The following is a 27,619-nucleotide window of genomic DNA, read 5'->3' as shown; positions in this document are numbered from 1 at the left end:
GCTCTAGTGGCTTCAGGGCACCGGGCGTCCCCAGGGCACACCTGATTGGCTCCGGGGCTTTAAAAGCTGTGTGCTTTGACTTCTGGGACAAACCCACCAGCTCTGTCTAGAGCACGTATCCTGGATTTGGCCACTTCTGTTTCTCACTCTCCTGCCATGGCCCTGGTCCCAACCACTTGAAACTGGACTCACTGCTTCACCTGTAGTCCGTGCTGCAAGGTGTCCCAAGTGTTCTTTCCAGGAGCTCACATCACTTCCCCTGCCAAAGACCCTCCAACATGACTGGAGGTCCTCAGCAGAGGGGAGTGATGTACTTGGAATGAAATCCAAGTGTGTGGATGAAATGCAGTCTGGGTCCCCTGCACCCTCCTTCAGCCCTCTCTCTCTGACTGCACACCACCCCCCACCCCCACCCCCCGCTCTGGGAACTTGCCAAGATTGGTGGTAGGGCCAGACTTCACAGTGAGCTTTCTTCCGCCAAAATACCCTTGATCCAGTTCTTCCCGTGCTCCCTCCTCTTCATCATTCAGATCTTAATGCCACCTCCCCAAGAGGCATCTGCTCGCCACCTAGCCCCATTGTTCTCAAGCTCAGCTGCATGGGAAGTTTAAAAATAAACAAACACATGTACACACTGGTACACTACTCCCCAGGTCAGTAGGTGCCCAATATGCTCCTGGAGATCAGTGGAGAAATAACTCCAGAAAGAGTGAAGGGATGGAGCCAAGGCAGAAACAATACCCAGCTGTGGATGTGACTGGTGGTAGAGGCAAGGTCTGATGCTGTAAAGAGCAATATTGCATAGGAACCTGGAATGTCAGGTCCATGAATCAAGGTAAATTGGAAGTGGTCAAACAGGAGATGGCAAGAGTGAATGTCGACATTCTAGGAATCAGTGAACTAAAATGGACTGGAATGGGTGAATTTAACTCAGATGACCATTATATCTACTACTGTGGGCAGGAATCCCTTAGAAGAAATGGAGTAGCCATCATGGTCAACAAAAGAGTCTGAAATGCAGTACTTGGATGCAATCTCAAAAACGACAGAATGGTCTCTCTTCGTTTCCAAGACAAACCATTCAGTATCACAGTAATCCAAGTCTATGCCCCAACCAGTAATGCTGAAGAAGCTGAAGTTGAACAGTTCTATGAAGACCTACAAGACCTTTTAGAACTAACCCAAAAAAGATGTCCTTTTCATGATAGGCGACTGGAATGCAAAAGTAGGAAGTCAAGAAACACCTGGAGTAACAGGCAAATTTGGCCTTGGAATGCAGAATGAAGCAGGGCAAAGGCTAATAGACTTTTGCCGAGAGGATGCACTGGTCATAGCAAACACCCTCTTCCAACAATACAAGAGAAGACTCTACACATGGACATCACCAGATGGTCAACACCGAAATCAGATTGATTATATTCTTTGCAGCCAAAGATGGAGAAGCTCTATACAGTCGACAAAAACAAGACCGGGAGCTGATTGTGGCTCAGATCATGAACTCCTTATTGCCAAATTCAGACTGAAATTGAAGAAAGTAGGGAAAACCGCTACTCCATTCAGGTATGACCTAAATCAAATCCCTTATGATTATACAGTGGAAGTGAGAAATAGATTTAAGGGCCTAGATCTGATAGATAGAGTGCCTGATGAACTATGGAATGAGGTTTGTGACATTGTACAGGAGACAGGGATCAAGACCATCCCCATGGAAAAGAAATGCAAAAAAGCAAAATGGCTGTCTGGGGAGGTCTTACAAATAGCTGTGAAAAGAAGAGAAGTGAAAAGCAAAGGAGAAAAGGAAAGATATAAGCATCTGAATGCAGAGTTCCAAAGAATAGCAAGAAGAGATAAGAAAGCCTTCCTCAATGATCAATGCAAAGAAATAGAAGAAAAGAACAGAATGGGAAAGACTAGAGATCTCTTCAAGAAAATTAGAGATACCAAGGGAACATTTCATGCAAAGATGGGCTCGATAAAGGACAGAAATGGTCTGGACCTAAAAGAAGCAGAAGATATTAAGAAGAGATGGCAGCAATACACAGAAGAAATGTACAAAACAGACCTTCACGACCAAGATAATCACGATGGTGTGATGACTTACCTAGAGCCAGATGTCCTGGAATGTGAAGTCAAGTGGACTTTAGAAAGCATCACTACGAACAAAGCTAGTGGAGGTGATGGAGTTCCAGTTTAGCTATTTCAAATCCTGAAAGATGATGCTGTGAAAGTGCTGCACTCAATATGCCAGCAAGTTTGGAAAACTCAGCAGTGGCCACAGGACTGGAAAATGTCAGTTTTCATTCCAATCCCAAAGAAAGGCAATGCCAAAGAATGCTCAAACTACCGCACAATTGCACTCGTCTCACACACTAGTAAAGTAATGCTCAAAATTCTCCAAGCCAGGCTTCAGCAATATGTGAACCATGAACTTCCAGATGTTCAAGCTGGTTTTAGAAAAGGCAGAGGAACCAGAGATCAAATTGCCAACATCTGCTGGATCATCAAAAAAGCAAGAGTTCCAGAAAAACATCTATTTCTGCTTTACTGACTATGCCAAACCCTTTGACTGTGTGGATCACAATCAACTGTGGAAAATTCTGAAGGAGATGGGAATACCAGAGCACCTGACCTGCCTCTTGAGAAACCTATATGCAGGAAGCAACAGTTAGAACTGGTCATGGAACAACAGACTGGTTCCAAATAGAAAAAGGAGTATGTCAAGAGTGTATATTGTCACCCTGCTTATTTAACTTATATGCCGAGTACATCATGAGAAACCCTGGGCTGGAAGAAGCAAAAGCTGCAATCAAGATTGCCAGGAGAAATATCAATAATCTCAAATATGCAGATGACACCACCTTTATGGCAGAAAGTGAAGAGGAACTAAAGAGCCTCTTGATGAAAGTGAAAGAGGAGAGTGAAAAAGTTGGCTTAAAGCTCAGCATTCAGAAAACGAAGATCATGGCATCTGGTCCCATCACTTCATTGGAAATAGATGGGGAAACAGTAGAAACAGTGTCAGACTTTATTTTGGGGGGCTCCAAAATCACTGCAGATGGTGACTGCAGCCATGCAATTAAAAGATGCTTACTCCTTGGAAGGAAAGTTATGACCAGCCTAGATAGCATATTCAAAAGCAGAGATGTTACTTTGCCAACAAAGGTCTGTCTAGTCAAGGCTATGGTTTTTCCTGTGGTCATGTATGGATGTGAGAGTTGGACTGTGCAGAGGGCTGAGTGCTGAAGAATTGATGCTTTTGAACTGTGGTGCTGGAGAAGACTCTTGAGAGTCCCTTGGACTGCAAGGAGATCCAACCAGTCCATTCTAAAGATCAGTCCTGGGTGTTCTTTGGAAAGGCTGATGCTAAAGCTGAAACTCCAGTACTTTGGCCACCTGATGCGAAGAGTTAACTCACTGGAAAAGACTCTGATGCTGGGAGGGATTGGGGGCAGGAGGAGAAGGTGACTACAGGGGGTGAGATGGCTGGATGGCATCACCGACTTGATGGACATGAGTCTGAGTGAACTCCGGGAGTTGGTGATGGACAGGGAGGCCTGGCGTGCTGCGATTCATGGGGTTGCAAAGAGTCGGACACGAGTTTGAGCAACTGAACTGAACTGAACTGACAGACTGCTGTATTTAAGATGGATAACCAATGTACAGCCCATGGAACTCTTCAGTGTTATGTGCTGGCCTGGATGGGAGCAGGGTTTGGGGGAGAATGGATACATGCATTTATATGACTGAGTCCCTTTGCTGTTCACCTGAAACTGTCACAACGTTGTTAATCGGCTATACCCCCAATACAAAATAAAAAGTTTATAGCAAAACAAATAAAAAGTTGATTGATCTGGTCCCTCCTCATGTCCATTAAATAGGCTTGCCAGGACTAAGAAGCACTGCTTTAATGCCTTTTTCAGATTTATCTTCTACACAACTGTTACCTGATCTAGAATCATCTCATCTTTATTTGTATATGTTTGTGCTCATTACCTCCCTTCTCCAGTGGACTTGAAATTCCTCGAGGACATGGATTCTGTCCACCTATTTGTTTTCATGGTATGCCCAGTGCCAAGAGCATTGCCTGGCATATAATAAGTGTAGGGTACAAATATTTCTGTGGCCTGAACAGTGTATATTTGCCAGGCATTCAGGAGGGAGATAAAAGACTGGAAAACCCCCAAAGCTGTTAGAGATGTTTAAGTCATAGAGAACAAAGCTCTTCTGATAAACTGGTGATCACAGGAGAGCCTAGTTTTGTTTTTGTTCTTTTTTTGTCCATCTGTGGTCCTGGTGGTCTGGTGTTTGGAACCCAGCTTTTGGAGTTAGATTTTACTTTTATCTCTGCCATTAATCTGTGCAATTGTTTAGCTTCTCTTGTGACACACAGAAGAGGGTTATAAGGAGAAGTTATTTTTGCGAAGCATTCTTGTGGTTAGGAACCTTAAGTAAAAGTGGTTATTGGAGTTTGATATGGTGCATTGTCTACGACCAAAGTTTCTGAGTCTAAAGCGATCAGATCCTTATGTGCAGTCGCTTAAACTTTCATAGCCGCAGAGTTGGCCTGGAGATGGGAACCAGGCGAGAGATGAAAGGGACCACATGGGGTACAAGCTACTGCCGACTAAGAATAAGCAACAGCAGGGAGGAAGAGAACTGGAGGTTTTCCACCTTGGATGGCCAGCGGTGGTGTGAGCCTCTCCGCAGTCATTTGCTGCTTTTTTTAGTTCTCCCCCCGCCGCCCCGCACCCCATCTTATTCAGTCTTTCTGCCAGTACCCAAGTTTAGGTCCTTGCTGTTTTGCTTCATAGAAATTTTTTTTTCATACTACACAAGTAATTCAGTATGTGTGTGTTGAAAAGATTAGAAAATAGAGGCAAGCAAAAAGAAAAAAAAATTGTAATTTCTAATCTTTTAATTTCCTAGAGATACCGCTAACAGGTTGGTGTCCATTCTCAAAGCTCTTTTTGTGTATTGCTTTTTTGTCCATTTTTAACAAAGTGGGCTTGTTGTCTGTATATAACTTGTGTAACCGATTTTCTACTTAATGACATGAATTTGTTTACTGCAGTCGGTAGTGGTTAGACGGTTTTCTGTGTATGAATGGTCCTTTAATCAGTCACGCCTTGTCGCATATTGAGGTGGTTTTCCCTCTTTTCACTGTTAACCGTCCTGCTTGAACATTCCTATAGGTTTAAGTTTGCACATGTCCGTTGATTATTTTTTAGGGTAAATTCTGAGAAGTGGGATTGTGGTGTCAAAGAGTGTGGGCATTGTTCAGACTCTTGCTGTGGCTAATGAGAATTTGCTGTATGATGCAGGGAGCTCAGCCTGGTGCTCTGTGACGACCTAGAGGAGTGGGAGGGAGCTTCAGGAGAGAGGGGACCTATGTACACTTACAGCTGGTTCACGAAGCTGTACCCAGAAACCAACACAGCACTGTAAAGCAGTTATCTTCCAGTTAAACAGAGGAGAGACTCGCTGCGCTGTCGGGTTGCCCTCTGCAGAGCGAGGTGCCATGTACTTTGATCCTCTTGTCATAAGGAGCCTTTCTTTCTCCTTCAGGTCTTCAGGAGTCTACCCTGGATTCAGCCAGCAGTCTCCGCATACCCAGGCTCTTCTCCCTCCAATTCACTTTACACTCTTCTGCCAGATCGAATGGTCTGAAGCCCAAACGCATCACATCACTGAAAGTTCCAGACTTCATCTGCTATTGCAAGCACCATGCCTGCCTTTGCGCTCGCCGTTACTCTAGCTTGCTTGCCCTTCCTGTGGCTCTTCATCTCCAGTCTGCTTTCCTTGGTTCCTCACTCACCAGCTGCCCCTCCCCTCCCCAGCCTCAGACCTCCAGGTGTTCGGGGCAGAAGTTGTACTTTTCCTCTGTGTGTTCATAGCACAGGCCTGCGCTCAGCACATAGACCCACCCCAGATTCCCACTGGAGTCAACGGTCTCTCCATCCCCTGCCTGCCCTCTCTACTTGATCATCTGCTCTCTCTTATAAGACCAGTATTACATGACTGTGTGGTCACAGCTTCCCTCTGATGCCATGTGTTCCCAATTTTACTTTCTCCATCTCCTCCTTTCTCTCAGTGTAACAGGACCCTTTCCCTCCTCTGAATTCATACAGCAGTTTATCTCTACGTCTCTTACGTGGCTTATGACTTTTTCCATAATGTCATAATTTTCAGTATATATTCTCTACTGTAAGTCTCTCCAGGCTGAGAGCTAGCCCTTGCAAAATGAGAAGGGCAGGAGGAGGCCTACAGTATGCTACTGTAAAGAAGCACTGCTGAGGCGGAAGGAGAGGGTGGTACCAATTGAGACAGTAGCATTGACATATATACATTACTGGGAATAAAATAGATAGCTAGTGGGAAGCTGCTGTATAACACAGAGAGCCCAGCTTGGCGCACTGTGATGACCTAGAGGGGTGGGATGGTGGGGCGGGGCAGGGTGGGAGGAGGCTCTAGAGGGAGGAGACACACACACACACTTTTAACACTTATGGCTGATTCACATTGTTGTATGGCAGAAACCACCACAACATCATAAAGCAACTATCCTCCAATTAAAAATAAATAATAAAAAAAGAAGCACTGCCATCACTTTGGTATAGGTATCCTCTGGTATCTTCCTCTGTCCAGAGTAGATGTGCAGTCTTGCATCATCCTAAGCATAATGTGAAGAGGCGCTCCACTTTTAATCCCCTTCCTCCTTGGCTTGGTGTGTGAAAGCAGTGTGCAATGCTTCAGCTGTTTTACCCAGACTTTAAAGGACTTGTAGGTGCTGTTATAAATGGCTTTCATAAGAACAATAACTCTGGTGGTTTGGAGAACAAAAATGATTTGCTTTAAAAAAACAAAACAAAACTCTCTGCTTGTGTCAGAACCATGAAATAGTGTAGCTGGAAACCCACTCTCCCTGAATCTTGAGATTCCTTGTACCCCACTGTCAGTCAGGTGCTGAAGGTGAGCATCAGTGTCCCAGCGTGACTGTTCCTTAGAGACCAGTCACAGAGCTTGTCAGAGTTGTGTGATTTATCAGAGAGGGCATCTACCACTGTCCAGGGCTTCCCTGCTGGCTCAGTGGTGAAGAATCCAGTCACAATACAGAAGATGGAGACGTTGGTTTGATCCCTGAGTCGGGAAGATCCCCTGGAGAAGGGCATGGCAACCCCCTCCCCCCCCACCCCAATATTCTTTCCTGGGAAACCTCATGGACAGAGGAACCTGGCAGGCTGTGGTCCATAGGGTCTCAAAGAGGCAGACCGGACTGAGGTGATTGAGCACTCACACACCCCTGTCGAAGTTTTGGGAAGTTGAGGGTAGAAAAGGAAGTGAGTGAGCTCACCAGCCAGGTCTGAAACTGATTATGCTTGGATCCTTTATTGTAATTTATGTTAATCCCATTAAATATGTAAAGTGAGCCTGGAGTACTGTTTATATGAAAAAAAAATATATATGTACACACAATGTTTTTAGATATCACACTGTAAATAAATATAGTCCTATATAATTATTCTGATAGCCTTCTAGTCAGATTACCTTGAAAATCCAGAATGACGTTGATTAATAGTAAAGCATTATTATTTCATGGTTCACCTGTATACCTCCTACGTAGATGTATCGACATGATGCTTGTATCTAACAGGATTAGCAAATTACATACCTTTTTGGTATCTGTAACATGCCTAAAATACCAGAGCATTCTTTGGCCAGTTATGAAATCACTCTGATGTTGCCAGAGGAGGCTTCGTTCTAAGAGAGACGAGATTCTCTTTTTCTGGTTATTTACGTCTTCCTTTATTCACATTAAAGAGACATGCCGTTTCTACTCACACTTTGTGATTTGTCTTAATTCACCACCATCTGTGCAGGGGTAATTTAGCGAACGTGAATATTTTTTGCCTTGCCAAACTGCCAGCAAGGTTAAGCTGGTGAGTGTGTGGCTGTGGGACTGTTGGTGCTGCGTTGAGGAAGTCCCAGGGCATGCTGGGTGGTGGCGAGAGGAAAGCAGCCAATCAGAAGCACGTTTCTGCGCTGCGCTTCCGTGATCTGGAGCTGGGTGCGCGCGCATCCCTGAGTGAACACGTGCGGGCAGCTTCATTCACAGTGCGTGCGTGCGTGCGTGCTAAGTCATTCCTGCGGCAGTTGTATTTCCCCTCCTTTCCCCTTTCTCCTATCCTAGTGTTCCAGCTCTGGTTTAGACCCCTGCTCACTCTAGCTGTCAGGCTCTCTTCCCCACATCTCGTCCTTTTCCCCCACGTTTCATCTTTCTTATGTTACGTTCATCTTGTGTCCCAGTTCCTTTTCTAAAACGAATATCTGAAAAAAAAATAAATAAATAAAACGAATATCTGACCCTGATGTTTTTTAACCCCCAAACCTCCAGTGATTTCTTACTGCCTGCAAAAAGAGAAAAAGAAAAGAAAAAATCAGGATTCTCCAGCTGGTCTTTCTAGGCCTTCACAGGTGGCTGGCATGACAGCTCGACCACCCTTCGACTCCTCAGGGTCACGAGATGCAGGGTGGGTAGTGCCTCCGTCCCTCTCCAAGCACAGCACGCTCTGTTGGTGGTCACCTCTGTGTGGAGTTATTCCCTCCGTGTGGATCGTCCCCCTGCCCCTTCTCTCACCTCTGCATCCTCCCTTACCACTTGGAATGCGGTCTCAGTCAAATGGGAACCAGGATACTTTGTTCTCAGGCCAAAGTGGCAGAAGCCAGTTGTCTGACCTCACATAAGCCATGACGTCTTCTGGTTTTCTCACAAGTAAAAGGAGGGGGTGCAAGTCGATGATCTCTAATATGTTTTCAACTTGAAAATTTGCTCTTTAAATGCCACAGCTTTGCGGAGCCTTCCTACATTCTTCCAGGCAGTGTAAATCACTGTGCCCCCGAACGCTTTATCTCTTCTTCGTTTTACTTCTGACACGCAGCTTGCGTTCTCGGGGAGACAGATGCATGTGGCCGCCTCCCACCCCCCAGCAGCTATCTCGGGGATACAGATGCATGTGTCCGCCTCCCACCCCCCAGCAGCTGTCAGCTGCTCCAGGCCAGGACCTTCCACTCCCTGTTTGCTTTCTCCGCCATGCCCACGCACGCCCGGTCCCTCTCACAGCGAGATTCTCCGTGAGGCAGACTAGGGTTGAGGAGAAAACCTTCTGGGCAAGTGTTTTCCCATAGCACCTGCAGTGCCTGAATGTTCCCCTGCTTTCGGAAGGGTGTGTTTCCGGTAGTGAGCAACATAGAGATGGTGTAATGAACACACCAGAGTTTTCCTCTCTTGGTGGCATTATCGTCATAATTAGGTGACATTCCGGGAAATAGCAGTTACCTTTGTAGCTCATGCTCTGTATGAAAATGCATTTTCTCTGTTAAATGTTTAGAAGTAAGTGTTTAGTGAAACAGAGGAAACCACTCCTGTTCTCTTTCTTCTTTATCTCCTTGAGACTTGGACTATCCCAATGTATCATTGAAATATTGGGATGTTTATAATACAAAACGGGGCTTCCCATGTGGCTCAGTGGTCAAGAATCTTCTTGTCAAAGCAGGAGCTGAGGGTTTGATCCTGGAATGGAAAGGTCCCCTGGAGGAGGGCATGGCAACCCACTCCGGTATTCTTGCCTGGAGAATCCCATGGACAGGAGCCTGGCAGGCTACAGTCCATGGGGTCGCAAAGAGTTGGACACGACTCCATGACTAAACAACAATACAAAACTGGCAAAGAACTTTTCTAAGACAGCCTCCGTGGATTTGTTTACTCATTGGAAGTCTAAGCCTCTGTGGCCTGTTTTGTTCTTCCTGATGGATAGGTTTGATCAGATCATGGCCTTGTTCAGAAACTTATATCTCTCAACTTCTGATCTCCTTCCAGTGTTCTCTGATGCACTTTACTGTCCAGAGAACATTAGTTCCTCACTGTTTTCCTTACAGACTCCCATACTGTTTTGCACCTGCCTTTCTGCAGCCATTTCCCCTGAGGTGGCTCCTCTTCCACTTCTACTGCACACCAGACCTTCACTAATTTTTGAGACCCACTCTGCAAAGCTTTCCTCGATTTCTTACCAAAATTCTGTCGCTGTCATATTGGTGCCTGTCGTATGATTTGTCTTCCCTGTATAGTAGTCTAGGTTAGTATCATCTGTTTTACCAGACTACAAGTGTCTTGGTGTCACTTTTCATGTCTGGAAGGGAAAGTGTTAGTTGCTCAGTCATGTCCGAATCTTTGCAGCCCCACGGGCTGTAACCCACCAGGCCCCTCTGTCCTTGGGATTCTCCAGGCAAGATACTAAAGTGGGTAGCCATTCCCTTCTCCAGGGGATCTTCCTGACCCAGGGGTTGAGCCTGGCCTGGGTCTCCTGCATCGCAGGCAGATGTTTTATCGTCTGGGCCACTGGGGAAGCCACATTTCATATCTAATTTATCTGGATTTTACCCCTCGCCCTGGTGTCATCCTTTACTTTAATCTGCGTGTGGTCGGCAGGTGCCAGTAATGAGTGAGTCTTTGTGAACCGTGTTACATGGTGTGGAAAAGGTGTGAATGAGTGACAGAGCTGGCTGTTTTGTTAGATTAATCTAAAGTGTCTAAGCTCTAATTTTAGGATCTTAACAACATGCCCGAAACAAAAGTAGTATGTTGGATAAAACAGTTACATTTGAAATTATAATGCATTTAATGTGTCACCTTATCCTCAAATCTGTCGTGTCTTTTAGATTCTGTGTTGTTATTTCAGTCCACTCTGTAAAAGGGAATGCTGAGTGTTTATACATGTTGTTAGGTTTGAATTTTGGTGTTTGACAGTGATGTTTTATTTTTCCCCTTACCGTATATTTGTGTATGCTTTTATCTTTCACAAGCTATTGATGCTATGCTTTGTGCTTGTCTTATGTTGCAGATTAATATCCTTTCAAGAATTTGTGGCATTTGAATCTGTCCTGTGTGCCCCGGATGCTCTGTTTATGGTGGCCTTCCAGCTGTTTGACAAAGCTGGCAAAGGAGAAGTTACTTTCGGTAAGTGATGTGAGTGTGTGCACGCCTAAAGACGTGCAGGCTTGTGTGACCGGTTTGAGTTTTTCCCCAAGAATGAAGTATGTAGAAATGCTTTTAAGAAGTTAGGCTGTTCCTTTTAGGAAATGGCACCCCACTCCAGTATTCTTGCCTGGAGAATCCCATGGACGGAGGAGCCTGGTGGGCTACAGTCCACGGGGTCGCAAAGAGTCAGACACGACTGAGCAACTTCACTTTCACTTTAACAAGATAGCCCAGTGTTTTCAGGCTCTAATGCTTCAAAAATCTTCCTTCGTGAACATTTAAGTTTCTGGCTCATTATTATTGATTTTGCATTATTTTGGCTGTGCTGGGTCTTGGTTGCTGTGCTGCAAGCTCCCACTAGTTGTGGCCAGCAGGGGCTCCTCTCTCGCTGCTGAGAGTGGGCTTCTCATTGCAATGGCTTCTCTTGGTGTGGGCTCCAGAGCACAGGCTCAGTTGCTCCGCAGCATGTGGGATCTTCCTGGAGCAGGGATCGAACCTGTGTCCCCTACCTTGGCAGGCGGATTCTTAACCACTGGACCACCGGAGGAGTCCTGGCTCAGTAGGTCTGACACTGTGGTTTAAGGCGAGGAAGGATGGAGCACGACTCAGTCACAGGGTTATAGAAGGCGAGAGGCAGACAGGATTTGAGTGTCCGGTTCATTCCCCTCGCAGTCGGTCGTGCCTTTCTGGATTAGTGAAGACATTAATACAGTGCCTAAGAACAGAGGGGGCTCATGTTCCCAGTACCTTGTCTCCTTACTTTGTGCTCATGGAGTGGCTGAAATCCAGAGGCAGCACGTGAGATGGTAGATCGGAGCGGTATGTGGCGAACCTTGCTTTTCTAAATAACACGGTTCCCTTTGGCTGGACTGAGAGCGTCTGTTATCCCACTGCCACCTTCTGTTGAAAGGGCGGCGCCATCTTCACAGGGGTCAGCTGCTAAGCTGCAGAAACCCTGGAAGTCTTTATGGATTAGAAGAAAGGGGAAACCAGGACAGTGGTAAGTTTTTTTTTTTTTTTTTTAATACACTGGTTACTGAAGATACATTGGGCAGAAGGTACCCCATTTCTCTCGGACTGTGCAGTGTCCAGTGTATGTTGTCTGCGTGTGTGAGCTTGGTATAAACAGTTTTGCCATAAAGAACTTCAGAGTGCCTTTGCACAAATTGTGCATTCAGGGGAAATAGCTAATGCACCCATTTTAAACATCTCTGTTGTTGCTAATTTATTCAGAACTCTAGGGCTTGTCTTCCTCATAAGGAATGTATAGATGGGGGAATACAGATGGTGTAATAGAGCACCATCTATTCTGGATGGTTTACAATTGGAGAGACTTAGCTCCTTCCGAAGGAACTATGGTCTTGCCAGTAGTCATGTATGGATATGGGAGTTGGACCATAAGGAAGGCTGAGCACTGAAGAATTTTGAACTGTGGTGCTGGAGAGGATTCTTGAGAGTCTCTTGGACTACAAGGAGATCAAAACAATCAATCCTAAAGGTAATCAACCCTGAGTACTCATTGGAGCAATTGATGCTGAAGCTGAAGCTCCAATATTTTGGCCACCTGATGTGAAGAACTGACTCATTGGAAAAGACCCTGATGCTGGGAAAGACTGAAGGCAAAAGGGCAACATTGGATGAAATGGTTGGATAGCATCACCAATTCAATGGACATGAACTTGGATGAACTCCAGGAGATGGCGAGGAACAGTGAGGCCTGGTGTGCTGCAGACCACGGGGTTGCAAAGAGTCGGACACGACTTAGCGACTGAACAAGAGCAACCCTCCTTCCAGCTCTGCCACTTCTGTCTCTGAGCCAAGCTAAGGATCCTTTCAGGTCTTGATTTTCCTAATGAGAAATGAAGATAATAATTACATAAAGTCTAGGTAAAGCACTGTGATAGATTTATCCTATTAGCCCTTCCCCTCTCCACCCATTCCTCCATGTTCATTTGACATGACAGTTATTTAAGGCTAGGCCAGCCAGGATAAAGGTGAAACATGTAGATTTACCTGGTTTTGTTTCATATCGTCTAGCAGCTCAGATGCTTTCCATTAGCACTTCATGAAGATTATTTAATATTTAAAAATCCTGGGAATAATTTTAGGTTTTTCCCTTTCTGTCACCTAATTCCTCTTAGCATCACTGTAACCACAGCTTTTCAATGGAACCCCAATCAAAATGTCTCTGTTAAAATCCACAAATAATAAATGAGTGGCTAGCTCATGGTGGTGTTGATTTATCCGGTGAAAGTCAGTTTGATGAGGATGTTGTGATTGCATTTGCTTGGGATGAGCAGGGAGAGCCTGTAAACGTCAGTGAGTTCAGCACAGGTGCACGCTCGCTTGCTCGCTCTCTATTGCTTTCCCCCTTTCTGCAGCAGGTCTGGGGTAAGGGCTGGGAGAGAGCTGGGTTGGAGATGGAGGGCTGAGGAATGGACTTCAGACACTCTACTTGACTCCAGTCCATCTTCCCTTTATGGGTGTGGGGTGGTGGGGGCTGCTGTTGGCACCAGCACGCTGCCGGCCTGGTGGAGGAAAGAAACAAAAGACTTTTGCCAGTGCTGGAAGGGGTGTTAGTGTGACTAGAAGAAAAGACCAGGTAAACAGCAGGAGGGAGGTACGTGGGAGCCGTCTCTGCTCTGTAGAAAGAACAGTGGCTTGAAAACTCTGTTTCTGCTTCTTGCTGGCTGGCTGTTGATGGGGAAGTCAAACTCTGTTTCTGCTTCTTACTGGCTGGCTGTTGATGGGGAAGTCATTTCTGCTTTTTGAGTCTTATTTTCCTTATCTATAAAATTAGGGTAATAACCCCTGCCTTCCAGGACTATGTAAGGGTTAAAAGACCTACTGCACAAAAATGGGCTATGTGGAAAACAAAAGCCTTTACAAAAATGATGCTACTAAAAGGAACAAGGTGGCGGAGGAGTGGGTGGATGTGGAGTACATCTCTCTCCACTGATAGATCAGGAGTACACCTTCAGACACAGAAGAGCATGCAGAACACCAGCTGAGAACGGACAGGAGTACCCGACCAGTGGTGGAAAAGAATATATAGACCCACGCAAAACTCTGTAGGAAGAAGGAACTGGGGGGAAACAGGAGTGTTAGTAGGACTGGACCTGCCCTCGGTGGATGGGGGACTAAAGCAGGGCTCCGATCCCCACACTGGGGCAATTGTCTGAGTCACAGGAGAAACATTTAAGGCTGAGAGGGAAACAGCTGATCTGTGGCAGCCTAAATGGAATGAGAATCAGACAGTCCTTGCTGCAGCCATACATACCCTGGACAGGGACACAGGTTCCCTGGAGGGTGCAAAAGCTGGGAGCTGGAGTTTAGGGATTGTGGGGTAAATCCAGGGCAAGGGCTGCTGTTGACTGAGGAGAGATGGATTAAGGGCATGTGAGGGAGGAGATTGTGGTGGGAAGTGCCTGTGGAGGAAAGCTGGGCAGCAGTGGAAGCAAGGTGATACTGCTGAGTCACCCGTAGTGGGTGGACCCATAACCATAGCCTCTCTCACCCCACACGTCTGCTTCAGCAGCTGAATAGTAGAGAGACTGGCCCATCAAATGCCTGACGCACTGAATTACAGAGTAGGACCCCACCCAGGGTGCCCCTTTAAGTGCCTCACGTGCTGATCTACAGAGAAGGACCCCAGGCAAGGGAGCCCTGTAAGTGCCTGAAAGGGCGGAGCTATGGAGAAAGACTGGCTGAAAAGGCCTTCTGGTTGCCAGCTACAATAGGCTTGAAAAAGGACCCTGATGGGGCCATAACTCCTGCAGTGAAGGCAGTCTTGGCGCCACCAGAGTCTCTGCAAGCCAAGCAGCTACGCCACCTTCATGCCCAACTCTTACAAGGGCAGAGCTGCCACAGGCAAAAAAAAAGAGTCTTGGTTCTATGTGTGCAGGTTTGCTTCGGTCATGTCCAACTCTTTGTGACCCTGTAGACTGCGGCCTGCCAGGTTTCTCTATCAGAGGGGTTCTCCAGGCAAGAATATTGGAGCATATTGGCCAATACTGCTTACCATACCCTTCCAGAGCACTGTATTTCCTGCTGCCCTAGCCGCCAACTCCCCTGAGTACCTGGTGCTGCCAGAACCCCTGCAACGCAAGCAGCTGCCCCACCTCCACACTTGGCCCTCACAGGGGCAGACCCAAGTCCTCCAGGGCAGCCTCAGGAGCAAACCCCAGTAGACGACCCACATGCAGAGGTGGGAATAAAGCCACAATTGAAACCCAGGGGCAGTGTGGCTAAGGAAGAAGACCCAAAACCTTCCCACCAGCTATACAAGCTGCAGGTTAAATCCACATGATCAACTAGGCAGACTCTGTATCTATGGAATATATAAAAGGACATTGAGAGCTCCCACAGAAGAAAACACACTAGTTCTGATAGCTGTGGATATTGGAGGCAAGAACACACAGGAGTAGGACCAGATTAGAATCTGAGCTGCACCCACAGCAGGTCCAGAGATCAGCCTAGAGTTGGAGGGCATACTTGGGAGGTGAGGTGGACTGACTCCCAGTGAGGGAAAGGACTCTGACAGCAGTAACTCTAGAGAAACTTTTGTTATTCTTATGTTTTGACTTGTTCTGTAGATTCTTTTGGATTTTTTTCTTGTTTTTTTTTTTTTTTTTCCTTTTTATCCCCTCTCTCTACAATTGACAATTGTAGTTGTCAATTTTATTGGCATTATGAAATCTAATTAAGCTTTTGAGCTTTTTTTTTTTCCCTCAGTCACATTTTTTATTGTTGTTATAAATCTCTGCCTCTATATTGGGCTTTTGCAGTTCTGTGGTGTTCTCCTTTTTTTTTTTTGTTTCTCTTTTTTAAATTTTTAAAACTTATTTTTTCTACATTTATTCCTTTGCTTGGTTTTCCTACTGTTCTTTTCCCCTTGTAGTTAATCTTTAATGTATATAAATCTTCTTTAGCTACCTCTATTTAACTTTGCATATCTATTCTTTCTTTCTTTTCCTCTCAACATACTTGTTTTATTTTCATTGCTTTATTCCCCAATTGGCACCTTGCTTTAGTTTTGTTTTCCAGTTTTTGCTTTAGTTAGTTTTGTTCTTAACTGGTAAATAAAATTTTCTTCACTGGGTCAATCTACTGTACTTTTAGTTGGACTGTTTTGACTTTGCTTATGGGTGTATATGTGTATGTATATATTCCATTGTTTTAATTATTATTTGCCTGATTTTATAACTGCCATTTGTCTCGGGTTCCTCTTTGGTATCTCATTTTTGGGTACTTGTTTTAATCTCGTTAATGTCATAACTAACCACTTGTGGAATCTTCGTTCCTGATGAGAGATCAAGCCCTGAGCCTTTGGAGTGGGAGCACTGGCTCCAAGACCCTAGACCACCAGAGAACTAACCCTACGGGGTATCAAATAGTGAGAACTCACACAAAGGAAACCACTTGAATAGCAGACCCGGCATCACCTAACCACCAGTAACTCTGTGCAGGACGCCTCATCTAAACAACAAACAAAACAAAATACAAACCCGCTCATCAGCAGATACGATCACCACCTCACTCAGCCTTGCCCATCAGAGGAAAAACAAACAAAAAAAACTCAGCACAAATCTCACCTATACAAAGCTTACACAAACCACTGGACCAATCTTAGAGGGCAGAAACCAAAAGGAAAAAGGAATTCAACCCTGAAGGCTGGGAAAAGGAGACCTCAAACACAATAAGTTTAAAAAAAAATAATGAAAAGGCAGAGAAATACTACACAAATGAAGGAATAAACTAGAAACACAGAAGTCCAAATAAATGAAGAGGAAATAGGCAAACTACCTGAAAAAGAATTCAGAATAATGATAGTAAAGATGATTGAGAACCTTGAAAGCAAAACGGAGGAAATATAAGAACCAATTAACAAAGACCTAGAAGAATTAAAGAATAAACATACAGAGTCAGACAACACAGTTACTGAAATTAAGAAGACTCTGGAAGGAATCAGTAGCAGAATATCGGAAGCAGAAGAACAAATCAGTGAGCTGGAAGGTAAAATGAGGGAAATATCTTCTGAAGTGCAGGATAAAGTAAAAAGAATGAAAAGAACTGAGGATAGTCTCAGAGAACTCTGGGACAATATCAAATGCACCAGCATTTGAATTATAGGGGTCCCAGAAGAAGAAAAGAAAAATAAAGGGTATGAGAAAATTTTTGAAGAGATTATAGTTGAAATTTTCCCCAACATGGAAAAGGAAATAATCAAGTCCAGGAGGCACGAAGAGTCCCATACAGGATAAACCCAAGGAGAAACACACCAAGACACATACTAGTCAAACTAAGAGAGACTAAACACAGAGAAAGAATATTGAAAGTAGTGAGGGAAAAGCAACAAGTAACATACAAGGGAAACCTCACACGCTGATCTTTCAGCAGAAACTCTGCCAGCCAGAAGGGAATGGCAGGATATATTTAAAATACTGAAAGGGAAAAATCTACAACCAAGATTACTGTACCCAGCGTGGATCTCATTCAAAATTGATGGAGAAGGAAAAAGCTTTTCAGACAAGCAAAAGTTAAGAGAATTCAGTACTGCCAAACCAGCTTTACAACAAATGTTAAAGGGACTTATATAGTCAAGAAATAGAAGAAAAAAAGATCTACAAAATCAACCTGAAACAGTTGAGAAAATGACAATAGGAACATATATATCAATAATTACTTTAACTGTAAATGGATTAAATGCTCTGACCAAAAGACACAGGCTGGCTGAATGGATACAAAAACAAGACCTGTATATATGGTGTCTACAAGAAACCCACTTCGGACCTCAAGACACATATAGACCAAAAGTGAGAAGATGGAAAAATATATTCCATGCAAATGGGAAGCAAAGCTGGAATATCTGTTCTCATATAAGACAAAGTAGACCTTAAAGAATTTTTTAAGAGATAAGGAAGAACAGTACATAATGATCAAGGGATCATTCCAAGAGGAAGACATAACAGTTGTAAATATCTATGCACCCAACATAGGAGCACCTCAATACATAAGACAAAAACAGACATAAAAGGAGAAACTGACAGTAACACAGTAATAGTAGGAGACTTTAACACCCCACTCACACCAATGGACAGATCACCAAAACAGAAAGTTAATAAGGAAACACAAGTCTTAAATGCTACATTAGATGAGATGGATGTCATTGATATCATCAGGACAGTCCATCCAAATGCAGAAGAATACACTTTCTTCTCAAGGGCACATGGAACATTCTCCAGGATAGACCACATCTTGGGTCACAAATCAGACCTCAGTAAATATAAGAAAATCGAAATCGTATGAAGCATTTTCTCCAACCACAATGCTATGAGACTCGATATCAATCACAGGAAAAAACTGTAAGAAACACAAATATATAAAGATTAAACAATACATTTTAAAATAACCAGCAGGTTACTGAAGAAATAAAAAAATTTCTAGAAACAAATGACCGTGAAAACACGACAACTCCAAACTTATGGGATGCAGCGAAAGCACTCCTAAGAGGGAAATTTATAGCAGGACAATCCTACCTCAGGAAATAAACACATCGAATAGACAACCTAACTTTACACGTAAAAGAACCGGAAAAAGAAGAACAAAACCCCCCAAATTCCTAGAAGGAAAGAAATCATGAAGATCCGAGCAGAAATAAATGAAAAAGAAATGAAAGAAACTATAGCAAAATTAATAAGACTGAAAGCTAGTTCTTTTAGTCAAGATAAAGAAAATTGCCAAACCTTTGGCCAGACTCATCAAGAAAAAAAGAGAGAAGAATCAAATCAACAAAATTAGAAATCTAAAAGGAGAGGTTACAACAGACAATGTGGAAATGCGAAGGATTATAAGAGACTATTATGAACAACTATATGGCAATAAAATGGATAACCTGGAAGAAATGGACAGATTCATAGAAACAGAAATTATGAACAACCCAATTATAAGCACTGATATTGAAGCTATGATCAAAACCCTCCCAAAAAACAAAAGCCCAGGACCAGGTGGCTTCACAGGAGAATTCTATCAAACATTTAGAGAAGAGCTAATGCCTATCCTTCTAAAACTATTCTGAAAAATGTCAGAGGAGGGATCACTTCCATACTCATTCTATGAGGCCACCATCACCCTGACACCAAAATCAGACAAAGACAACACAAAAAAAGAAAACTACAGGCCAATATCACTGATGAACATAAATGCAAAAATCCTCAACGAAATGTTAGCAAACAGAATTCAGCAACACATCCAAAAGCTCATACACCATGATCAAGTTGGGTTTATTCCAGAGATGCAAGGATTATTCAGTATATGCAAATCAATCAATGTGATATATCGTATTAACCAATTGAAAACCAGAAGCCATATGAAATCTCAATAGATGCAGAAAAAGCCTTTGACAAAATTCACCCATTTATGATTAAAACTCTTTAAAAAATGGACACCTTACCATGGTACAGGCCATATATGATAAGCCTACAGCAAACATTCTCAGTGGTAAAAAACTGAAAGCATTCCCCGTAAGATCAGGAACAAGACACTTTCACCACTATTATTCAACATTGTTCTGGAAGTCCTAGCTACAGCAATCAGAGAAGAAAAAGAAATAACAGTAATCCAGATTGGAAAAGAAGAAGAAAAGCTCTCCCTGTTTGCAGATGACATAATACTGTACATAGAAAATCCTAAAGATAGTATCAGAAAATTACTAGAGCTAATCAGTGAATACAGCAAAGTTGCTGGATACAAAATCAATACACAGAAATCACTTACATTTCTATATACTAACAATGAAAAATCAGAAAGAGATATTAAGGAGTCAGTCCCATTCACCATTGCAACAAAAAGAATTAAACATCTAGGAATAAACTTGCCAAAGGAGACAAAAGAACTGTACACAGAAAATTATAAGACACTAATGAAAGAAATCGAAGGTGACATAAACATATGGAGAGAGATTCCATGTTCCTGGGTAGAAAGAATCAGTATTGTGAAAATGACTATACTACCAAGTGCAATCTATAGAGTCAGTGAAATCCCTGTTAAATTACCAATGACATTTTTCACAGAACTACATTGAAAAATTTCACAATTCATGTGGAAACACAAAAAACCCCTAATAGCCAAAGCAGTCTTGAGAAAGAAGAATGGAGGTGGAGGAATCAACCTTCCTGACTTCAGATTATACTACAAAGCTACAGTCATCAAGACAGTATGGTACCAGCATAAAAACAGAAATATCGACCAATGGAACAAGATAGAAAGCCCAGAAATAAACCCATGCACCTAGGGGTACCTTATTTTTGACAAAGGAGGCAAGAATATACAATGGGACAAAGACATCCTCTTCAATAAATGGTACTGGGAAAACTGGACAGCTACATGTAAAATTCAATGCAATCCCTATCAAGCTACCAGCCACATTTTTCACAGAACTAGAACAAATAATTTCAAGATTTGTATGGAAATACAAAAAACCTCGAATAGCCAAAGCAATCTTGAGAAAGAAGAATGGAACTGGAGGAATCAACTTGCCTGACTTCAGGCTCTACTACAAAGCCACAGTCATCAAGACAGTATGGTACTGGCACAAAGACAGACACATAGATCAATGGAACAAAATAGAAAGCCCAGAGATAAATCCACACACATATGGACACCTTATCTTTGACAAAGGAGGCAAGAATATACAATGGAGTAAAGACAATCTCTTTAACAAGTGGTGCTGGGAAAACTGGTCAACCACTTGTAAAAGAATGAAACTAGATCACTTTCTAACACCGCACACAAAAATAAACTCAAAATGGATTAAAGATCTAAATGTAAGATCAGAAACTATAAAACTCCTAGAGGAGAACATAGGCAAAACACTCTCAGACATAAATCACAGCAGGATCCTCTATGATCCACCTCCCAGAATTCTGGAAATAAAAGCAAAAATAAACAAATGGGATCTAATTAAAATTAAAAGCTTCTGCACAACAAAGGAAAATATAAGCAAGGTGAAAAGACAGCCTTCTGAATGGGAGAAAATAATAGCAAATGAAGCAACTGACAAACAACTGATCTCAAAAATATACAAGCAACTTATGCAGCTCAATTCCAGAAAAATAAACGACCCAATCAAAAAATGGGCCAAAGAACTAAATAGACATTTCTCCAAAGAAGACATACGGATGGCTAACAAACACATGAAAAGATGCTCAACATCACTCATTATTAGAGAAATGCAAATCAAAACCACAATGAGGTACCACTGCACACCAGTCAGAATGTCTGCGATCCAAAAATCTGCAAGCAATAAATGCTGGAGAGGGTGTGGAGAAAAGGGAACCCTCCTACACTGTTGGTGGGAATGCAAACTAGTACAGCCACTATGGAGAACAGTGTGGAGATTCCTTAAAAATTTGCAAATAGAACTACCTTATGACCCAGCAATCCCACTGCTGGGCATACACACCGAGGAAACCAGAATTGAAAGAGACACATGTACCCCAATGTTCATCGCAGCACTGTTTATAATAGCCAGGACATGGAAACAACCTAGATGTCCATCAGCAGATGAATGGATAAGAAAGCTGTGGTACATATACTCAATGGAGTATTACTCAGCCGTAAAAAAGAATTCATTTGAATCAGTTCTGATGAGATGGATGAAACTGGAGCCGATTATACAGAGTGAAGTAAGCCAGAAAGAAAAACACCAATACAGTATACTAACACATATATATGGAATTTAGGAAGATGGCAATGATGACCCTGTATGCAAGACAGGAAAAAAGACACAGATGTGTATAACGGACTTTTGGACTCAGAGGGAGAGGGAGAGGGTGGGATGATTTGGGAGAATGGCATTCTAACATGTATACTATCATGTAAGAATTGAATCACCAGTCTATGTCTGACGCAGGATACAGCATGCTTGGGGCTGGTGCATGGGGATGACCCAGAGAGATGTTGTGGGGAGGGAGGTGGGAGGGGGGTTCATGTTTGGGAACGCATGTAAAAATTAAAGATTTTAAAATTAAAAAAAAATTAAAATTAAAAAAAAAAGAAAGAAATAGAAAAAAAAAACCACTTCTAACACCATACACCAAGATAAAGTGGATTAAAGACCTACATGTAAGACCAGAAACTATAAAACTCTTGGAGAAAACATAGGCAGGATACTCCATGACATAAATCAAAACAAGATCCTCTATGACCCACCTCCTAGAGTAATGGAAATAAAAACAAAAGTAAACAAGTGGGACCTGATTAAACTTAAGCAAAGTGAAAAGACAGCCCTCAGAATGGGAGAAAATAATAGCAAATGAAACAACTGACAAAGAATTAATTTCCAAAATATACAAGCAGCTCATACAACTCAATACCAGAAAAAAAAAAAAAAAACAACAAACAATTGAAAAGTGGGAAAAAGACCTAAACAGACATTTCTCCAAAGAAGACATATAGATGGCTAACAAATACATGAGAAATACTCAACAGTGCTCATTATTAGAGAAATGCAAATCAAAACTACAATGAGATATCACCTCACCTTGATCAGAATGGCTGTCATCAAAAAGTCTACAGACAGTGAATGCTGGAGAGAGAGTGGAGAAAAGGCGATGCTCTTGCATTGATGGTGGGAATGTAAATTGGTACAGCCACTATGGAAGATGATATGGAGATTCCTTAAAAAACTAGGAATAAAACCATCATATGACCCAGCAATCCCACTCCTAGGCATATACCCTGAGGAAACCAAAATTGAAAAAGACACATGTACCCCAGTGTTCACTGCAGCACTATTGACAATAGCTAGAACATGGAAGCAGCCTAGATGTCCATCAACAGATGAATGGATAAAGAAGCTGTGGACTATTACTCAGCCATAAAAAGGAATGCATTGGAGTCAGTTCTAATGAGGTGGATGGACCTAGAACCTATTATACCAAGTGAAGTAAGTCGAAAGAGAAGGATAAATATTGTTTTCTAACACACATATATGGAATCTAGAAAAATGTTTCTGAAGAATTTATTTACAGGACAACAGTGGAGAATCAGACATAGAGAATAGACTTATGGACATGGGGAGAGGGGAGGAGAGGGTGAGATGTTAAGGAAAGAATAACATGGAAACCTACATTGCCATCTGTAAAATAGATGGCCAACAGGAGTTTGCTGTGTGGCTCAGGAAACTCAAACAGGGGCCCTGTATCAAGCTAGAGGGGTGGGATGGGGTGGGAGACTGGAGGGAGGTTCAAAAGGGAGGGGATATATGTATACCTATGGCTGATTCATGCTGAGGTTTGATAGAAAACAAAAAAAAATTCTGTAAAGCAATTACTCTTCAATAAAAAAAATTTTTTTAAATGATATTATTAGTAGAAGTAATGTGAGAGAACAAGGAGGGTTTTCTTTTTTTTCCCCTTCTTTTTTTGTTTGAGAAACCCTTTATGTTAACTTGGGCTTCCTAGCTGGCTCAGGTAGTAAAGATCTGCCTGCAGTACAGGAGACCTGGGTTTGAACTTGCAGTTTAATCACTGACCAGATAGCCAGTAATTTACTTACTGTCATGTGTTGGGCAAATGTCTATTTCTGAAGAGTACATAAGAAATCAAGGCTTCTAGGCAGCTAACCGCCTTCCCAGGTGGTGCTAGAGGTAATGAGCCCACCTGCCAATGCCAGAGACACACGAGATGCAGGTTTGATTCCTGGGTGGAGATTCCCTGGAGGAGAGATGGCAACCCACTCCAGTATTCTTACCTCGGAAATCCCATGGACAGAAGAGCCTGGCCGGCTGCAGTCCATAGGGTTGCAGAGAGCTGGACAGGACTAGAGCAGCTTAGCATGCTCGCACGCAGGCAGCCAAAATTCTGCTTCTGTCCTCAGGTGTGTGTGACTGTTGTGGGAGAGTTTGTAGCTTATCTCCCGGAAGCCTGCCTTGTGCAGGTAATTTGTTCCAAAATCCACCTGCCTCACAGAACACCAACAGGGTGTGTTCTCTGTCTGTTGATGATGAGCCGATGGGGTCTTCACTCTGTGGGTGTCATAAAATGTAGCCTGGGCTTTTCTGAGCTGTTATACCTATTTAGGATTAAATTGAAAGAGCCATACGAAGACGATACTCAAATGACCATCAAATTGCAAAATAATAGCTGACAACATTTTTCATTGAGTCAGGCAGAATCCTTCAGTGGAGGTGAGTGCTCTCTACAACAGGCTTTTGCCAGGTAAACACATCATATAACAAGTGTGGCAACCTTAGGAGTGTTTTCTTAGCCTGTACCTTTAGAAGAAGCTAACAGATAGTTGGTTTTTCAGGAAACTCAATGGGGTTAAAGAAATTTTTTTTAATATAAATGTATTTATTTTATTTTTATTTTTATTTTTTTGTTTCAGGTGTACAATACAATTTAATATTTGTTTATATTATGAAATGATCACCACAGTAAGTCTACATAACATCCATCATCACACATAGTAAAAAAAATTTATAAGAACTTTTAAGATCTACTTTTAACAACTTTTAAATATTTAATACAGAATTATTAACTATAGACACCGTGCCATACATTTTTAGGAGATTTTATAACCGGAAGTTTGTACCTTCTGACCTCTTTTATATAATGGGTGTTTCTTAGTCAACTTCTCTGATTATAAGATAAAAAAGTACAACCAGATGTGACAACCTGGCTATTTTTCCATTCATATTCACTATCCCATAATTAGTTATTATTATATGTACAATATTCACTTCTTGGGTTTTAGTGGGTTCCCCCAATGTATTTATTTTAATTGGAGGTTAATTACTTTACAATATTGTATTGGTTTTGCTATACATCAACATGAATCCACCACAGGTATACACGTGTTCCCCATCCTGAACCCCCCTCCCTCATCCCTCCCCGTACCATCCCTCTGGGTCATCCCAGTGCACCAGCCCCAAGCATCCAGTATCATGCATCGAACCTGGACTGGTGATTCGTTTCATATATAATAATATATATGTTTCAATGCTATTCTCCCAAATCATCCCACCCTCTCCCTCTCCCACAGAATCCAAAAGACTGTCTCTTTTGCTGTCTCGCATACAGGGTTATCATTACCATCTTTCTAAATTCCATATATATGTGTTAGTATACTATATTGGTATTTTTGTTTCTGGCTTACTTTGTATAATAGGCTCGAGTTTCATCCACTTCATTAGAACTGATTCAAATGTATTCTTTTTAATGGCTGAGTAATACTCCATTGTGTATATGTACCACAGCTTTCTTATCCATTCGTCTGCTGATGGACATCTAGGTTGCTTCCATGTCCTGGCTATTATAAACAGTGCTGCGATGAACACTGGGGTACACGTGTCTCTTTCAATTCTGGTTTCCTCGGTGTGTATGCCCAGCAGGGGGATTGCTGGGTCATAAGGCAGTTCTATTTCCAGTTTTTTAAGGAATCTCCACACTGTTCTCCATCGTGGCTGTACTAGTTTGCTTTCCCACCAACAGTGTTAGAGGGTTCCCTTTTCTCCACACCCTCTCCAGCATTTATTACTTGTGGACTTTTGGATCGCAGCCATTCTGACTGGCGTGCAGTGGTACCTCATTGTGGTTTTGATTTGCATTTCTCTGATAATGAGTGATGTTGAGCATCTTTTCATGTGTTTGTTAGCCATCCGTATGTCTTCTTTGGAGAAATGTCTATTTAGTTCTTTGGCCCATTTTGATTGGGTCGTTTATTTTTCTGGAATTGAGCTACAGGAGTTGCTTGTATATTTTTGAGATCAGTTGTTTGTCAGCTGCTTCATTTGCTATTATTTTCTCCCATTCTGAAGGCTGTCTTTTCACCTTGCTTATAGTTTCTTTTGTTGTGCAGAAGAACACACATTAGGTCCCATTTGTTTATTTTTGCTTTTATTTCAAGTATTCTGGGAGGTGGGTCATAGAGGATCCTGCTGTGATTTATGTCGGAGAGTGTTTTGCCTCTGTTCTCCTCTAGGAGTTGGGCAGAAAAGTGAGCATACACTGTCAGTTTCAGCCTCAGAACCCACAGTATTATAAGAGAATTTGGATCTGTGCCCTGGCTCTGTCCATGAGGTTGTTTGAGAGACACACTCCTTCCTCAGCTCTCTGCAAATCCTTCTTTCAAGAGTGACCCTTTTGTACATCAAAAGGTTTCCCACCTGAGTATGCATCTTTGGGAGGGGGAACCATGGACTGGCAAGAGAGGAAGGGCTCTCTTTTCGCCTCCCAGATGGGGACAGTCAGCTCTGGTCACAAGGTGAGCACTGTTCTTGCACTCAACAGCAAGTCATCTGTGGCCTCCCCGGGGGCTATTGGGAAGGCGGTGAGTAGCTTCAGACCCCCCATGTCTCCTGGCCTTGTATTTCATCCAGAGGAAGGCAGTTACATTCTTTATCTGTTTACATACTAGGTTTCCACGTAAGAGCTCATTTGAAGCAGGGCTTCCAGGGCTAAGCTCAGTAAGCACCAGTGCTTGTCCATAAGCAGCAATGCCCGTGCTCCCACTAATGCTGATTCTGATACGCGCTGTTAAACAGAATTCTCATGGAGCGTTTCAGTGTCACAGTTGGGTGAAGCCTTGCCCGGTGTTTTCCCAGACCTTGTTTATGTTTACCGTATTTTCATGTCTCGATCACTCCCTGTGTTTGCTACAATGAAAAGATCTTGAGTAGGCCTATTTTGTTCCTTTGATATCTGCATCATTATGTTCTCCCATTTCCTTTGAGGGAAAACATGTCTCCAATATTCTTGTTCTCACCATGTTTTCTTGTTTTGATACCTGATACTTGTAAGTGTATTTTATATCAACAGGTATATTAACATATCAGTATAAGTAGAATATTCTACTTCACAGTTTGCTGTTCTGTGTGATTGGAGGAAAAAAAGATTCTGTTCTAAATATTTGCATTTTTATTCTATTTTATGTGATAGTGATTATTTACTCATGATTTTTAAGTATACTTTATTGAAGAGTAGACCATACATGCAGAAGGATTCATGTCATAAGTGTGAATTTTGATGACTTTGCACAGTAATCATAACTTGTTTTTACCACCATACAGATCAGAAAGAGAATAGATCCCATCCCAGTTAGTGCCCACCACCCCACTCTGGTCCCAGTGATAACAACTGACATTTATTTGCTTGTGATACAGAATGTACTCTTTCATTTCTTTTGTTCACATGTTATTTGTGAGGTTTGTCCATGTTTTTGCTATATGTATTTTTACTTTCTTTTTCTTCAATGTGTAATATTCCGTAATATGACTATACCCTAATATTGTTACTCATTCTAGTGTTGATAGACATTTGCACATTTTCAGTTTTGATTGCTGCAAAGGTGCTCTGAACATTCTGGTTTTTTTTTTAAGCTTTTTATTTTATATTGGAGTATATCTGATTAACAATGTTCTGATGGTTTTAGTTAGATAGCAAAGGGATTCAACCATATATACACATCTATCCATTCTCCTCCAAACTGCACTCCCATCCGGCTGCCACATAACACTGAGCAGAGTTCCCTGTGCTATTCCAGTAGGACCTTGCTGGTTATCCATTTTAAATCTAGCAGCGTGTA

The 27,619-nt window shown here is 42.5% G+C and overlaps 1 protein-coding gene across 1 annotated transcript in view; it reads left to right on the top strand.

The window, feature by feature from the left end:
• SLC25A13 (solute carrier family 25 member 13) overlaps positions 1–27,619 on the top strand; it is a 237,518-nt gene that overhangs the window by 80,168 nt on the left and 129,731 nt on the right. Inside the window, exon 5 of the mRNA XM_069587464.1 lies at positions 10,896–11,011. Coding sequence (XP_069443565.1) covers positions 10,896–11,011 — 116 coding nt within the window. The remainder of the gene's footprint in view (positions 1–10,895; positions 11,012–27,619) is intronic.

The sequence above is a fragment of the Ovis canadensis genome, chromosome 4 (genome assembly GCF_042477335.2).
Source record: "Ovis canadensis isolate MfBH-ARS-UI-01 breed Bighorn chromosome 4, ARS-UI_OviCan_v2, whole genome shotgun sequence".
NCBI lineage: Eukaryota > Metazoa > Chordata > Mammalia > Artiodactyla > Bovidae > Ovis > Ovis canadensis.
This window is presented reverse-complemented; position numbering and strand designations above follow the sequence as displayed.